General features: G+C 40.2%; 1 protein-coding gene across 5 annotated transcripts in view; it reads left to right on the top strand.

Moving 5' to 3' along the window:
* The window catches only part of PIEZO2 (piezo type mechanosensitive ion channel component 2), a 537,727-nt gene that overhangs the window by 317,481 nt on the left and 202,272 nt on the right, over positions 1-17,974 (top strand). For all 5 annotated transcript variants that reach the window (XM_019490413.2, XM_019490411.2, XM_059724250.1 and 2 more), the window contains 2 exons: positions 4,781-4,988; positions 7,374-7,587. In XM_019490413.2, coding sequence (XP_019345958.2) covers positions 4,781-4,988; positions 7,374-7,587 — 422 coding nt within the window. The remainder of the gene's footprint in view (positions 1-4,780; positions 4,989-7,373; positions 7,588-17,974) is intronic.

Below are 17,974 nucleotides of genomic sequence, written 5' to 3'. Positions count from 1 at the left end.
CTATTCCATCAACTTAACTTCTTCCCCTCTCTATCACCAGTTTAGTTGCACTTCCTCTCATTTCTTCTTTTTTTCCTCCTGTAATTTTTACTTCTGGTTCATTGATTTACACAATTATTTGGTGTTGGTCTGCCTCCCATTTTTAATTACTGGTTCTTTTTTTTTTTTTTTTTAATTTTCAGTGATTTCTCTAAAGGCAATTTTCACTTATTTTTCTGTTGTCTTCTGGGCACGTTTTTCTTTGGTCTCATTTGAGCTTTGTATTTCCTGTTCCTGTGACTCTGCTCAGCAACTGATTTGGGATATAAAATAGTTAATTATTTAAGAAAGAGCTCTCCTTGTACCTTAAGTTGACATAAGTGTATATATCACATATTCCTATCTGATGGATACTCAAGGCTAGATTTTATTCCACCTATTAAGCATTTAAGTGGATTTAAGCACCTAAGTGCAATTCTATTCCACCCTATTCAAGTCCTGAAATCCATTAATGCATACACTTTTGTACCATACCATCATCTTACCATTAAGACTGAATCACAAATAAAGCAGTGAGGACAAGGAGGAACCCACCCACCTTTTGCATTAACCAGTTTTCCGGTATTTGAGCAGGGTAGGTTAGAATTGCATTTAGGCACATAAGTTCAGGTGCATGCCTAATAGATGGAATCAAATCTGGCTCATATGTATATACTAATTTGTATCTTCAGAATATTTTGTGTAGTTTGGTCTTGATTCAACTATGTCAGCTTCTGCATTTGAAGTTATACCAGTGTCTTGAGAAATCAGATAACCAACTCTCTTAGGGTGGCTGCTATAGTGGCACGAGACAGCCGGGAAGACAGTAGTAGTCTGTCTACTATGAAAACAGCTATCCCACGAAAAAGCAGGCACACATCATCTACACTGGTGTAATTTACACTAGTGTCATTTTACCCCATATACTCCCTGAGTTATCTTTACACCAAATTCCAATAAATTATACTGATGTGTGTCACATGCCTCCCCACCCCTGGGTTACATAGCAGTAAGCATGGATTACGCTGATGTAAATGTCTTGTGAGTTCATGTCCACAGGTAACAATTTTGAAATGGTGACCAGTGGCCATACCACAAGTTCTTGGGAATACCTATCTTGCCAACAGATCTATCTTCTATTAACTCCTGTGTGTGGTAGGTAAAGACTGTCAGCATTCACCAAAGGGGGCACTAAGACATGGTTGAGGGCACAGACAGAAGTGCAGCTCTTGGGTCTGACTCATGGCAATTCACAGAAATTTCCATGAATTAGACAACTGCCTCCGATCCAACAGATGTTAGCTGTTGGATTGGGAGAATGGAGGATCCACTCTAAATTGGAGCTGATCCAAGGAGAGAAGCTGCATCTTTACCTGGCTCTGCCCCTCTACACCCTTCCCAACTCTGTTGCTGTCTCTGGATGAGAGTCGCCAATGTGATGAGGTAATAAGTAAGGCTGACTGCACTCTGTCTTGCATTTGTAGGTGCATCACAAGCAGGTCTAGGGAGGTGACACTTGCCCTCTATGTGGCATTGGTGAGACTGCAACTGGAGTACTGCATCCAGTTTTGGGTGCTGCACTTCAAGGGGGATGTGAATGACCTGGAAAGGGTTCAGAGGAGGGCTACTCATATGGTTGAGGTCCTTCAGGTAAGATCCTATAAAGGCAGATTGAGGGACCTGAATTTCTTCAGCCTCCACAAGACAAGGCTGAGAGATGATCTTGTGGCAATCTACAAACTCATCAGGGGGGTCATCAGGAAATAGGGGATACTCTGTTTACCAAGGTGCCCCTCGGGGTTACTAGAAACAATGGCCATAAACTGAAGGAGAGTACATTTAGATTGGACATCAGGAAGAAATTCTTTATGGTAAGGGTTGCCAAAATATGGAATGGGCTTCCAAGGGAGATGGTGCCTATTTTGGAGATGTTCAAAAGGAGATTAGATAAGCACCTGGCTGAGGTTACTTGGCCCCAGCGCTCTTTCCTGCCCAGAGCACGGGGTTGGACTTGATGATCTAATAGGTCCCTTCTGACCCTAGAAATCTATGAAATCAATGAAACCTATGAGATGGGGGAGAAGGTAGGGGAAGGAGGTTGTTCTGGGGTTTTCTCAGCCCCGATAGATTGGGTCTCTCCCCAGGCTGAGGGGCTCCAGTCCACCATCCCCCCACAACTCCAGTGGGGATGAGAAAACACCAAAAGAGACCTTCCTCCCCTGCCTTCTCCCCCTCCCATCCAGAGACAGCATCTGCGGCTCACTGTGCTGCAGCTGGAGCAGACAGAAATTAAGTTGAACCACTTAGGAGTGGCATCATTTGAACCCTCAAACATTGAGCGTTAATTTGTCACATAATTGGAAGGCTCTACAGCCATGCTCTTCTGTTTGGGCACAGCTTTCGAGTGATTTTAAAGGGCCAATTGCGTGACAAATGTATTTCTGTCTGCACCTTGAGTCTTGTTTCAGATCCACTAAGGGAGATAGTGTCAGAGATGGGATTATTCTGGGGAATTCTTGGCCCCAAAATCTGTGTTTAAATCAGTGGATGACATTTCTCTTCAGTAAAAGGAAAATTTGTAAGTACACAAATGAAATCTGTTTCCAAAAGTTTCCGTTTGAGCTCCTTGTTTTTATCTTCATTGTTGTTTGTGTCAAACTGTCAATTTTGCTAGTAATACCATTTACTTTTAAATTTTTTTATTTTTATTTTTGTTGTAAACAGCTCCCTTAAATAAACAGTGTCTCTATGGGTACAAATAAACAAATTAAATAGCTGGAAAAACTTGCCCTAATACAGGTCTTTGCACCCTAGGGACACAGATTTCCAAGCTTTGATTCCTTTAGTGGATGTATTTTGTTTTGTTTTGAGTTTTTTGCCGTATTATAAAAGGGTTAGTTGTTTAATGATCATGTTAAACAAGAGATGTAGGACTATATCTGGTTAGGGAAGCTTAGGACTGTACCCAAGAGGACTACTTGGTACAGTTTCTAATACTTGCGACACATTGTTGTTCACTCTTTCCTGTGGCTTTCCCATCAATATAATGATATAGTGGTGGTGATAATACGAATAGTAGGCATCATTAGGCAAAGTGCATTGTTGTTTTGTGGTTAATTATTTAAATAAAGTACCATCAACTAGAGAGCTCTCTCTACATGAGATCTAGGAAGGCAGCAGATGATAGCATTCATCTCAGTGCCGAACACCTTACAACATGCCTACAAAATATGTGCACCACAGCAACTCAGTTATTGCCTTGCTTTCTAGAGCTATTAAACATGTTTGTTGAAAGTCATGTGAGTACACTGTGGTGATGACTAAGTGGAAATATACTAGTTATGATGCCAACGGACTCCATTTGTAATGGACATGGTTAGTAAAACAGCTGGATATATCTAAAGAGAAGGAAGGATTTCCCAGATCATCACTATTACATTTAATATATATTTCATTGTATATACTCTCTGGATAGAACAGACTTTTTCTGTGCAATGTTAATGCAGAACCTGGAGAGAATTTCATTTCCTTAGGGAATCTATGTAAGAAAATTACAATGAAGAATTTTGTAGAGTTATATACTCAGAGGGATAACAGTTCAACAGTTTCCAATGTAGTCTTCCCAGGCAAAGTGTTTTTAATTTGTTAGTGCCAACTGCTGCTGATAAACATGAGATTTCTATTCTTCCTATTCATATTCTTCTGAAAAGTTTCTATAATATTACACTAGTATTCTGCTCCACCTCCAAAGATACACACTTTTCTTTCTCTCTGAATTACTAATAAATTGCTTTCCTGTCACATAGTCTATCCCTCCATGCAGTTGGTTCAATAAAAGATATCACCCACAAAAATCTTTACCTATCATGCCTCCGTTTTGTTTTCTTCCTTCCCTGTTCTTCATTCTTTAATAAAATTTCCCTCCTGTTTTCATTGTTTAATTGCCACTTAACTATTCCAAACTTGCCTTTCCCTCTGCCTTTGATCTTATATTATTTTATTCTTCCCCCCTCTGTATTTCCCATATTCTCTCCCTTCCATTTATCCTCCAAGGCCCTGTCTCTCTTTCCTTAACCTTCCCTGTATATCTCAATCTTTTAATCTACAATCACTGAGCTGCTGTCCTAACCACAGCTGTTTTTATTCTGTGTTTACACACCCAAAACACATACATACACATTTCACTCCAGGCTTTCTCTTTGACACCCTTTGCAATTGGAGGATGTATAATATTAGCATTCTGGAAAGGCATAAGAAAATAATATATGTAGATAATGGAAATAACACTGTACTTTAATAGGCATAACAAAGGAGGGCAGCAGTTCAGGTGTTTCAAAATGGAAATGGAAATGTGGATTGTCACAGTTGGCTGTCATTGGCGTGTTGGGAGACTGTTTTGGTGAAATTGACCCAAAAAATTTGATTTGATTGGTCTAGTGCAAAGCTATCCAATTTTTAAATGACTAGTTTCCTTGGTCAGAACCTGAAAATGTTATGGAGGCTTTTACTGCTTGTGTAGAAATACATGCAGCTGGAAATATTGCCAGCTGCCAGAGAAACCTATAGACGTCAGGGGAATAAAATCACAGACAGATATTTCTTAATATCTTTTCTCTAAGAAAAAAGGTGGGAGCTTTCATTATGACTGTCATAACTCTTTATTTTAATTGTTTTATGATTGTAATGCTATAAAATGATATTGCCAAAGAACTTATATGATAGAGGTACATTGTTTCTTATCACATTGGTCTCTTTTCCATAGGCTGGAAGGGAAAAGTTAGAGCCAGATGATGCATTGATATATGAAGATTTGGATGTTGAAGGCTGTGATGGGGAAGAATTTGAAGAAACCACAAAATTAAAACTACTGCGTAGAATTGCCTCATTGGCCTCTAAACTGAAAGAGTTAATTGGCAACATTATAACCACCGCTGGAAAAGTTGTTGTGACAATTTTACTTGGTTCAACAGGTTGGTGCTTTTGAAAAGGTCCTCACGAGTCTATCAGATTATGCATTTAACAAATGAATTTTCAACACCTTGGCACCTGGGGGAGTAACAATGGAAATTTTGAAGGAAAAGAAATTGCTGCTGATTTTATTTAAATTAACCTTTTGGCAAGCACAGGAAGATATTGAATTGCTTAATTTTTGTACTAGTTTTGCAAGGCCCTATCATTGAGTATATTACTTTTACAGTCATTGCTGTGACCAACTGATGAAAGGTTACATCCTGTAGACAAATGTGATATGAATTAATAGATTGTGTGGCCTCAGTCACATGACATGAAAATAAAACAAAACAAAAACTCCTTACTGGTGAGTCATAAATAGTGTTGAACAAGCTCAATTGATAAAGGCGAAATTATTGATATAGTACACTTAGATGTCTGTAAGTCCCATGTAACATTTGTCCCAAGTGAAACTTGTTTAAAAAAAAACCCTATATAGAATCGGTATTATGCATAAAAATACTTTACGACTAGTTAATTGATAGAGCATGAAAAGTAACTGTAAATGAGAAAACATCATCCCAGCAGTAGGATCTTTGAGAAATACGTCCTTGAACAAATATATTGTTCAATTTCTTTGTCCCTGATGTAAAAGAAAATAGGAAAGCATTCCCTGTAAAGTATATAGATGGCAAAAAACAGGTTAAGTCATAAATGATGGGGCCAAGTAGTTACAGAGACAAATGCAGATGATTTGGTAAGGTTGACACATATTCAAACAAAATATGTGCTTTAATACAATTTAAGACATGGTCATACATCTGAGGTGAAAAATACAGATCACATTTACAAGCTTGGCACTGTACGTGGAATTCTTTAACACTGAAAAGAGCTAAAGGTTGGTGATAGAAACCCAGCTGAGTATGAGATCCAAGTGCCATGCTATAGCCAAGAGGTTGCATGCAGTCCACAGATAGGTAAATAGGGGGTTGAGAAAGGAGATGGCATTACTTCTGTAAATAACACATAAACTGGTATAAGTGATTGGAAATTTTTCAAATCTGTAACACAACAGAAATTCAGTGCACATAAGCCACTTCCAAAATGGCCAAAACCAGTTTAAGATAAACCTGGATGAATGTAATAAGGAACTTAACTAATTTAGGTTAAATTAGTTTCTTGAACTTCTGTCCCAGATCCCCTCCAGATTCAAGTTAACTCTCAGTCCCCCAGCATCACAGGATGCTTTGTACCTCCCTATAAAAAAACCTCCTCACAGGGTGACTGGTCTAGTCTTTGCCCAATCTGTCTGTGCCAGGTGAGTGGGGAGGTGTTCTCTACCCCTTCCTCCCTCCCTCCCCCCCCACCCCCCTGCTGGCTTCTGACTTGGGGCACTGCAGGCATGTGGCTGCATTTCTGGAATCAAAAGTGAATGTCTGTTCACCTGCTTATTGGTTCAGTCTACACAGCTTAGACTAACCTGCAAAGCTTGAATTTATTCAGCCTCGGGCTTTTTGACTGTCTGTACCTAGCCGCTAACCCCAATTACTGTGACCCGCTCTTATGTGTACAGTTCAAAAAATTATGTTCTAAAATTAGAACACAACCAATTAAAGCACAGTCAAGAATAATCAGATGTCAGAAAATCATACCTTATAGCAGGGGTGTAAAAATCATCTGGCCTCACAGGCCAGATGAATGGTATGGAGCCAGTCCATGGGCAGATCAGGCCCATAAAGCAGCCACCCTCTCTCACCCCATCCCCTAGCACAGGCTGGATCCAGTGCCCATGGTACCTGCTCTGGGACCTAATGCACATGACAACTGCCCCAGCTGTTCTAGGATCCATGCCACATATAGTACCCAGTGTGGCTGATCCAGGATCCCACATGGTGCCCAGTGTAGCACAGGTCAGAGAGTGGCCAGGTCAGTCGCTGCATGTGACATGGGTCCCAAACTCTGTGCACAGAGCCAGTCCTGCTCATGTTGTGTGCAGCCCATAGGTCTACTCTGAGACCCGGGGACTGTACCAGGGGCTGGATGACATGAATCCATAGGCCAAATCTGGGTTGTGGGCTGTATCTTTAACACCCTGCCTGATAATGGGAGACTAAAGAAATTCAATCCATTTAGTTTGATCAAGAAAAAAAAAGAGTTAACTTGACTGCAACTTAAAAGAACCAATGATTGTAGAACATAATGCAATGGTGGAAGTAGAAAGTAGACAAATTAGATTAGAAATAGGATGCATATTTCTAAAAGTGATGGTTGCAAAAGTTTATCTAACAACATCATAGGGATGCGATTCTTAAATTGTTGTAATGACCACTATATCATGCTTTAGGGCTAGTAAATTATTTTTTACACCATTATTTTACAAGTGCCCTTGATTTTTGTTCTTCCAGGTATGATGTTGCCATCTTTGACCTCAGCTGTGTATTTCTTTGTGTTTTTGGGACTGTGTACATGGTGGTCCTGTTGCCAAGTATTTGATCCGCTGATATTCAGCTGTCTGTGTGTATTAATGGCTATATTCAGTGCGGGGCACTTGATTGGACTCTATCTGTACCAGTTACAGTTCTTTCAGGAAGTTGTTCCACCAGGTGATTTCTATGCAAGGTAAGTGCAATGTCTGCTTTATTTAATTAAACACAAACAGTGCACTTTTCTATTGATACATGTTGCAGTTGTTCTTCCACAAAATAACCAACATGATTTTTTATGATGATAATACCAGAAAAATCTTTGTGCATCCTTTGAAAGTCAAAACACGATATACATTGGATAGGCCCTAGGGAGTGATGCTTGGACCATGGTGCAAACTCTGCGTATGTGAAAGAGAAGCCAGGTATCTGAGGGAATGACAATGTATACACACCATCACTTCCTCACCCCTCACAAAAAATAAAAAGCCTGACATGAACCCTTCTTGAATGGCAAAGAATGTATGTGTGTTGCTGCTATTATGGTTTTTTTCACTTTGAACTAGAAGGCTGCTCTGGCAACTACCCAGGAGTTTATGGATATTATTGACTACTTTGCATGATATTAGGCAAATTGCAAGTGCCCTTACTTTTGGAGATATACAAACAACCAGACCACTTGGATCAAGACACAATATGCTTGGATCTGCAGTTACTTGTGTGATAAATATCTATAGGAAGTACTTTGAGCTACCCTTTCAAATATGCAAGGGGATTAAAAAAAATAAGAGATGAACTCACAGAATCATCTAGTTGGTCACTAGTTGTATTATCAAAATTATTATGTCAGATTGCTTTTATGATAAAAATGTTTAGTTCTCCTACCATTTAAAGGCCTTCAATTTTTTAGCTGTCTGTAGTGTGTATAAGTGAAAGGACATTGGATATTTCAGAATAAATAAGATTTTTCTGTTTTAACTTGAGTGAAAAATAGTCTAACACTCCTATATATGTTGTGTTACAGTAGTTAGTACATTCACTCTGTTTCTGGCATTAAATCTTTGATGTTTATTTACCTTAGATTAATAGAGTTGTTTTATAATGTTGGGGCTGCTGACCTTAGGAGGATGATTTAAGTAGACATATTGTACAAGAAATATAAATCTTCACAAGTAAATCAGAAAAGAGATTCTTACAGTTAGGTTCTTTTTGCCATCTAGAGGCCAGTGTAGGAAATTGTGAATTTTCATAACCTAGGCAGAAGGCACAGCAATGTGGCACTTCAGGCTGCTTATACTGTACACATACTTGGGGTGGCGGGAAATTGTGTTTTAATTCAAGTGGTTCCCAGACAGTCGCTCTTACTTAAAATGGCTCACTGTTATGTGTATTAAGCCCCTGTGTGTTTCAAAATGGCCATGGGATGCTTTATCTAAAGGTCATTCAATGTGGTTTGGATAAAGTGCCTCCACAGCCATTTTGGAGGGGTGTTTAATACACCTGACAGTGAGGCGATGCTGGAGCATTCTAGTTAGAACATGGAGCAAACTCGATTAATCAAGTCTGCCCCGATGAATTCTAGTTAGAACATGAATGAGTACGTCTGTGGCACCCTTATAGACCAAGTAGTTTGGGGAGACATGACCATGATGCCTTCTGCTGAAATTAAGACTAACACTGCTAATTACCTCTTTCAAGACGTAGAAAAAGGAAAGTAGTCTCAAGCAGACAGAAACGTTCTGTTCCTTCTTTTTAAATTACTTAGTAGAGGGAAAATAGCTGTAATGGACTTCAAAATTCCCTTTGAATAAGTATGGACCATGATTTGGCCTCAAGAATGATCTCCTGCAGCAACACATTTTAACTCTGGGTAACATTATTCTCTAGTCCATAATGTCTACAATTGTATTTTATTGCCTAAATCAGAAAGGTACCCTTGAAATTCATATATTTATAAACAGTCTGTTTTTTTCATATGCATCTAATCCAAACAGAAGCACTGCAGAAAGTTTGCAGTGAGTTAGCTGGCACTAAATGTTTTTGTAACTAATATGACTTTACTTTCTTCCCAATAGAATTTTACTTATAAAGTAAATTCTATAAGATTCTTCACGATGTAATACTTGAAAAGCTCAATATTGTGTGTATTACATGGAATAATTTGGAATATTTTTGTTCATATTTCTCATTATTTTAGAGTATCCATAAAATTAAAAGTACCAAGAATAACTACCCCCCTCTTCATTCAGTTTTAGATTAAGAATATACAAGAGTAAAATATCCTAGTAAAGATTCAAAGCAGTTTCACAATTTGGGCAAAAATTTTGAGGCTTGGGCTTTAGAATCTTGTCTGATCTTATACACTTTTGTTGACAAAAATCATAATTTTTTATATATTCAGGGCTATTAATATAAGTGATGTTATATGCCAGAAAGAGAATACATGACATAATTTGAAAGAGCTTATGCCCTAAATCAGGGCTGGAGGGAAAGCTTGGGGCCTCTGGCTGCTGCTGTAGCCACAGCAGTAGGGGGAACGGTAGCTGGGTGGGTGTCCAGAGGCTGCACTCCTTGTGGGCTGCCATTCTTAATTACACAGTCAGTCATATGTAAGAGATCACAAGCAAATAGAAGAGGGTTTAATTTCAAAGTTGTGCTTGTATTTATTTCTCTTTTTAATCAGAGTTCTTTTTTGGTAGATTGACATTGATGGGCTGCTGAGAAAAAATGTGTTTAGGAGAGGTCTGACTCAAGAGAGGTAGTGGTTCTCCATGGTTGTAGAATAGGAGGTGCAGGACTGTGGGTGGGAGGAGGACACAAAAATGGCATTAAAGAATGGCCTAGGTATTGTATAAGCTGTGGATAAGGGAGTGGAAGGAAATTATACAGATGAATTGGAATAGTGCAGGAAAAGTATTGAAGCATTTCCCATCCTACCAGAAATGTGATGCACTGATAATGTGTCTACTATCCTCTACTCTTGCAGCCAGGGCAGTGGGGAGTGGTAGCCCAGTAGGCATCTGGAGGTCACAGCTTAACCCCTCATGGTCTGCCAGTTGGAAAGCCCTGAGTTGGAATATGTCTTCTCACAAATTAATTTGCTAGGTTTTTGAGTTTTTTCCTTTAAGAATAAGTTTTAAAATCATGCAGAACATTTTCTGAGACCATATACCTGCAGGTCCTGATTCTGCATAAAAGGCCCATTAAACTCTGTCATGAAATCTGTTTGTGCATTCAATATAAAGGCCCTCTCTGAATGGAAAGGCCTTTGTGGTCTTTATCCATCATTTTATTTTTATTTTTAAATGTATAATATCATCCTAACTGAAAGCCCTTTTCAATGTCATAGACTTGTAGATTCATGTTGCATAAAACCTATACCTGCCTTTTACCCTATTTCAGTCCTCCTCTTGCCTGTGAAAGTAAGCCTGGACACCTAGGTGTCTAGATTTTTTCTTCTACAGGGTATTTTTGGTCAAGCGTGTCTCAAAACCACCATGTATATACTGGTTAGCTTTCTAGTCTGCATTCATAGCTCTAGACTTTTGGATGGCTATGTACATACCAGATTGTTCCTCTGCTCTGGTTACAAAAAGAGAAAGACCTTTCATCTTTCCCCTCAAATAACTCTGTGGCTAGAGTACTCTTGGCCCTTGGCAAGTTATGAGGTAATTTTGTGGGAGATACATGAGGCCATGAGAGAGGGAGAAAGCCAGAGGGCCCTATATGGTCCAGTGATGTGGCTGCTGGTCTGGAGGAGAGGGTCCCTGTTTTCTAGACCTGGCCCTTGTCCCCATTTAGGGCAAAAACTTTTCCCTTTGCACTGTCTCCATTCATATTTTCCAATGGCTATGTTAGAGGCTCAGCTTAAAATGGAGCCCTGGAGAAGGGTGGGAAAAAGAGGCCTAACTTTTGCTGTGGTGGTTTGAGTGCTGTGCTGGGAAGTGAAAGACACACAGTGACCATCCTTAGTCTAAGTTCAGTAGTCATGGGTTTTGGCCACCTCCATTTTTAGGCATCTAAAGCCTCTACACATCCACAAAGTACATGCTTATTGGTCTTAGCCACTATTGTGTATGCTAACTCAATAACAGAATTGTCCAGGTGGATAGGGCTGTGCATAGAATGCCAATCTGCACATACATGGATTTTTTGAGACCTACACAACCAAAAAAATGCCAGGTAGATGACCAAATCTAGATGCCTGTGTGTCCTGAAGAGTGGAATGCTACCATGACTAATTGCAGAGCTGTCCTGTATACCATACACGGAGTGGATCTCCTGTCTAGAAGTCTCTTTTTTCCAGTAGAGTGGGAATATTTCTCTTGCCTCTGAGCCATTTCTGGCTTTAAACATCAGGTTTTACCCTGTCTGAGAGCAACAGAATGTCTTTCATATTACACTAATTTTTCAACAGAGATTCATGTCAATAACATAATGTAACAGAATTCAAGACATTGCTAATATTATTTAGATCTAATTGCTTCTGTAACTTCCTCAAAGTATTACATCTCTTTTTTTTTTTCCTAAAGGGTTGGTTGTTTTGCTAACAGCTTGCAAATGCAAGTTCAGTCTCCTGTTGACAAAAGCCATACTTGTCCTTGCCATTATGATTATCTCTTACCTGTTTTATCCAAACTATGAGGTAGCCCAAGGCATGTGCTGTTCTGAATAATTCCATTCTTTGGAAATGTTTTGCCATAGGTTTTCATCTGCCACAAGTAAGGACAGGATAAGTCTCCCTACTATTTAGGATTCATTTATTTGCTGTTGGGATACGCAATTAATAGTATGATTTCTAAATGTTATATTAACAATGAATATTCTTCATGAATATTCTGTCCTAAGATCTAATATCTCCTGGCCAAATATTAGGGTCCTTGAATTTTTTATTTTGATGTTACATTTTTTAATATTTGGATTTGAGTAGAGCCTGAAAGGTATTAAACACTTTTCAACCACAATAAAAATGCAGTTGCCGCTCCAAGCAATTCATAAGCTACAATAATAAGTCATATACTGAGGGAGCTAAACTATCTACAGTCAAATTCTTACACTTGTTTCTAATCCTGTTACACTACCCAGTACTACAGTAACAGAAGCTGCACTGGTTTGCTAGTTTGCTAGTTCGGGACCCTCCTGGTACCTGGGAATTTCTGACAGCTGTAAGGTTGACAGGGCTGGCTCTTACATCACCTTTCTGCAGCCTCCAGTATAGTGAGTGGAATGGCAGAAGTGGACTGCGGTGCATCTCTTTCCAGCTGAGAGATGGTTCTCAAGGGATTTTTGCCAGCAGGTCTAACTTAAAGCAGAGCATTACGCTCTAACTGGGATTGAGTTTGGAATGGAGTTCTGAAGAGAGTCAGGTATCCGCTATCTGCTTTTGACAACTGCCTTTACCCTGCTGTGTCAAGCAGATAAAGGCTGTGGCAGAAAATCTGATCTCCAGTTCTTTCTCACTCAGTCTTAGTTTTTCCCACTTATTACCAAGTCCCTTGGACATCATCAGCTGGCAGTTACTGAAGGTTTCCTTGTAGACATTAACAAATGGAGTGTCAAGGCTGGAGGGTGGAGAAGAGGATGGAGGCCATTTAGATAAGAACTGAGTTAAAAACAGGAAGAAACACAGGTGTGAAAGAGGACAATAAGCTATGAACTGAAGGCAATGCAAAGCCACTAACTTAGTTTATAATACAATTTCAATATGTGTTAAAGAGAGGAAAATTGTGCATCTAATCAGTTTTATATCATGTAGTCATACAAAAAGAGCAGTAATCTTTTTATCAGGAGTGTGGCTTAGTATACTATTAAATCAGTGTTACTTCAATAAACTTTGTTATTCATACACATTTCTGTCATCTCCTCTAACTATATACTGGATAGGAACTCGAGAAAAACAGAAAATGAAATTCAGAATGTCCTGTGGTGATTTTATTTATATATGTGTGTGTGTGTGTGTATACACACACACATACATGTACACATACATATATACATATGGTTGTACATGTATGTAATATACATATGTGTACGTGTGTGTATATATGAAAATAAAATGTATACACATGTATATAATATATACATTTATACACGTACATATATGTGTTTGGATAAAAAACATTTCATTTTCTCTTGCATGAGTTGAGTCATATATTCTAGCTTCATTCTTCTAGTGACCAAAACCTTTGAAGGAGAATAAGCCTAATGCAATGAGTAGATCCTATGATAAGGGAGGTATTTCAGTGCTCACTTTCCTATTCATTGGACCAGCCAAAACAACAAAATGTTTTGAAGGATGAGAGTGTTTTATATCTCTTCACATTGACTCAAATAGCCCAGGTACATGTAGCGTGCATTGACTTGAGGAATCCTATCTAGCCCCTCTAGTTCTCTGTCACACGAGGCATTTCCAGAACAATTGGAGAGAAGAAATCTTGTACAGCAAATATAGGTGGAAGGGGTGGGAGATGGAAAGGGAAACAGTGAGAACAAACTATTCCTCCCTTAAATGTAAAATTAAATGCTAGAAATCAAGATTCTGTTACATCTTTTATAAATGAATGACTGTGTTTTGATGGGCCAATTTCCAAACACACATTTTTATTAACTTGAAAAAGGAAAGCTAAGAAATATTGTCTCATTTCTGACCACCTTTCAATGACCATATCAATCTGTTCCCACTGTGTCAGTAATCATATCACTTTATTTTACATATACTGAGGTTAATCCCAAAATTCTGTGTATATATAAAGGGCTTAGGCCATCTGTCTGTATGTCTGTTTGTCTGTCCATAATGCTCTTGGGGGGCGTGGCTTCTGGTGGACCGTGTCTCCAGCCAGTGCTGCATCAAGAATGCCCATCAAGAATGATGGATAGGGCATGGCTGCAGTGGAGCAGGCCAGGCAAACACAGAGTGAGGTGTGGGAGGGGAAGTGGATGGAACGGGGCCGGATGTAGAGCAGGGGGTGGGGGTGGTGTGGGGCTGGACGTGGAGCAGTGTGGGGGAGTGGCACAAGGCCGGATGTGGAGTGGCGGGGGTGTCGGGGGGCTGAACGCAGAGTGGGGAGTGTGGAGCAGGGCCAAATGTGGGGTTGGTTGGTGTACAGTTGGACACAGAGCAGCGGCAGTGCAGGTCGGTGGGTGGCACCAGGGGGGGAGGGAGGCAGGCATGGGGCCGGGTGCAGAGCCGAAGGGCAGGGCTGGCATGGGGCCAGATGCAGAGCAGAGGAGTGGTGCAGGGCTGAACACAGAGCAGGGGGTTTGGCTCAGGGCTGGACTCAGAGTGACAAGGGGGGAGGGATGACACAGGGCTGGACGTAGAGCCCGCCTACCTCCCCCCCCGTCATTTTTGATGGGCAGTTCACTAGTAGACAATAAAATGGCAAATAGTTTTCCTTAAATATGCACAGAAGGTGCTATATGATGAGATTGTGCATGTCTCATTGCTTTGTTCAAATAATTGGGCGCTTACAAGAGTTAGATGACAAGACGTCATGTGCACAGGTTACAGAAAGACAGTTATATTTGTTCAACAAGGATATTTGTATATGGAAAAGGAAAATCTTATCTTGTCTATTTTCTGAGCTACAGTGCTTCTATATTTTTCTGAAGAGGCAGTGAAATAGAATAACAGTCAAGAATGCTGTACTTCTCTTGCTCAGAAAGTTTTTAGAATGCTTCCATAGGAGGTCATGAGAAATTGAGTCACAGAATACAGTTGATTAAAATGAATGTGGTGTGTTGCTTGGCCATTGTTCAAAAGTAAAAAGCAGAAAAAATGCCACTCACAATCATGCAAGCTTTATAACTTAAAAACTAGCAAAACTGCCTGTACTCTCATGTGGAACTTCAATGCCAGATGTGTCTCTTGTGAATCCTTTTTATATTGGTGTTGGACACAATCTTGTCCTTGCAATCCTCTAAGCAATTCTCTAAACACAATGATTGAACAAAGCTAATAGTTGCAGTGGTATTAGAGTTCCAAATGGAACGGGTCCTGTGTGTGTGAATGCACATGATGTAAAGGGTGGAGCAGCAAGTGCTCTCCACCAGTGTCCCCTGAGTCAGGGGACTGAATCACAGAGAGCGTGTCTTGGTACCGCCCTCATCATAAATAGAGTGAAACCCCTAGCATTATGGGAGCTTTACTACTGACTTCAGTGGGCTAGGATTTCTCTTAGGACTGAATAAAATAATGCTGTGAAGTCACGCAGGGCTTAAAGGAGTATAACCTGTTATTTTCTTTAAGAAATCACTTAGAGTTTCCACTTGGAAGGCTATATATTCAATCCTATAGCTTGAGAGAAATCCTACAGTATAAGTCAGGGGTCAGCAACCCCCAGCACGCGTGCCAAGCATGACATGTGAAGACATTTTGCATGGCACATGACTGCCAGCCTGGGCCCTAGGCAGATGCTTGGACTTGAAAGCATTGTCTTATATTTAGTAGTCTAAGTAAGATTTTTCTGCACAGATTGTTTACTTTTTGTGTTTTATTTGTCATGAACAGTATAGCTTAAGTTGGTCAAGTTCACTTTTTTGGCCAGGTTCATCTGAAATTCACGCTGGTCTTTTCTAGTCAGAAAGATCTACACAGTTACTAGGGGTGTGTGAATCGGGCCTTATTTGATTCAGATTTGGCCTGAATTAGGGATAGTGATTCGATTCATTGATTTAGATCACTGTCCCAATTCGATTCAGCCGGATCTGAAGATTCAATGCAGATTTGGAGAATCAGTGATTCGGCCATAGACACAGCTTTAAATGTTTTTTCTACATACCTTGAGGTACCAGGTGCGGCTTGTGAATGTTGCCCTGGTGGGGCAGATGGAGCATCCCACAGGAGCGCAGGGGGGGCCTGCATGCTCAGCGGCGGACCAGAAAGTTGGCCAGAAGTACTTCTGGTCCACTTCCAGGTCCACAGGGGAGCGCGTGGGGAGTAGACCTGGAAGTGGTCCAGTGGTCCTGGAGTGGTGCCCCCCCCCGGCCCAGAAGTCACCAGTCACTGAGCTGGGGGGCAGGAAGGGGGGTCCCCCATGCACTTCTTGGGGACCCGGAAGTGGACCGGAAGTGCTTCTGGTCCACTTCTGGGTCCACTGCCACTGTGTCTATGTCCAAATCATCGAATCTCTTCTAATCTGTCTGAACTGATGTGGAGGGTTGCAATTCAATTCAGAGAGATTAAAGGGTCTTCTGATTCGATTCAGATTCAGAGATTTGGCCACTGAATTGGGCCGAATTTCTGCCAAATTGAATCAGTGACCGAAGCTTCACACAGCCGTAATAGCTACAACCTCTTTCTCCCAGAGGCATGCCACTGGCCAAAACAGCCATGTTATATTGCTGAGTTAGCATGTCTAGCATTTATAGCACAACTAGGATTGTGCCCAAAATGCTCCAGAAAGTGATGTCACAGCAGAGTTAGTTACGAGCATGGAAAATTAGAACAGACAAGATAATACTGCTACAATATGTAGATTTACATTAAATACAAACAACTCAGAAAGGGGAGTTAATTAGCAGCATGGCAGATGAACTGGTCAGAGTGCTAAGGGAAACTTCGAAGTCTGGAACAGTTTGGTTAACTATCCTTTTTAGTTTTGCTTGCATTTTAGCAAGCTTCAAAAGGTGAAACTTCAGCAAGGTTTTCAGCCCAATTGTAGGAGAAAATACTAGATGTAGCGAGAAACATTACAAGCTTGTTCTTGAGACATTTCCATCTCCATCTCTGAAATACAAACACCAAAAATTCTGAGTACTTATCCAAAGGGATTCCTTTGAGGTCCACTCAGCAAACGTCATGCAATTAATGGTATGTCTATACTGCATCACTTCTAGCTTACTTGGGTTCCAAAACCAGTCTAGCTGAAGCAGACTGATACTTGGCACAAGTATATGTATCTATCCAGCTTCTCAGGTGTGTTTGGCAGCTCATGTTGAGATTTGTGCTGCCTGGCTAGAGCACTACCAGTACCCAAACTAGCTTATTTAAAGCTTATCTATCTGCACTGCAGGTACAGGAGTGACTGCAGTGTAGATATACCTTGAAAGAGCTTGATTTGGCTGCACTTCTTGAAGGTTGGTGATATTAGTGCTGCAAAACTCTCTGCAAATGTGATTTCTGAACAAGGTAATAGGATACTTCTTGAATTTTGAGTTACTTGGTGTGCTATAGGATCTGGGACAAAAGTTCAATAAACTGATTTGACCTAAATCAGTTAAGTCTGATACTACATCCATCAAGGTTTATTTTAAACCAGGTTCAGCCCTTTTGAAAGTGATTTATATGCACTGAACTTCATTGGGTTAGAGATTTGAACCAGTTTCCAATCACTTATACTGGTTTATGTGTAATGTCTGTTGTCCATGCTTATTAATGGCTTATTATCATCTTCCACATCCATGCAAATGTCTCTCCACTTCACAGGTGTTAATGACCCGCTGTGCTTTTTAATGGTCTTGATGTTCCACTATTCAAGCTATCGTTTTCAGGACTTCTGCTGTCTGTTACACATTCTTAGTAATATCTCTCTTCTATTCCATAGTCTTGCAGACTGTTTTTAACTCTATCTAAGAACCTTAAC

This window comes from Alligator mississippiensis, chromosome 3 (assembly GCF_030867095.1).
Source record: "Alligator mississippiensis isolate rAllMis1 chromosome 3, rAllMis1, whole genome shotgun sequence".
NCBI lineage: Eukaryota > Metazoa > Chordata > Crocodylia > Alligatoridae > Alligator > Alligator mississippiensis.
This window is presented reverse-complemented; position numbering and strand designations above follow the sequence as displayed.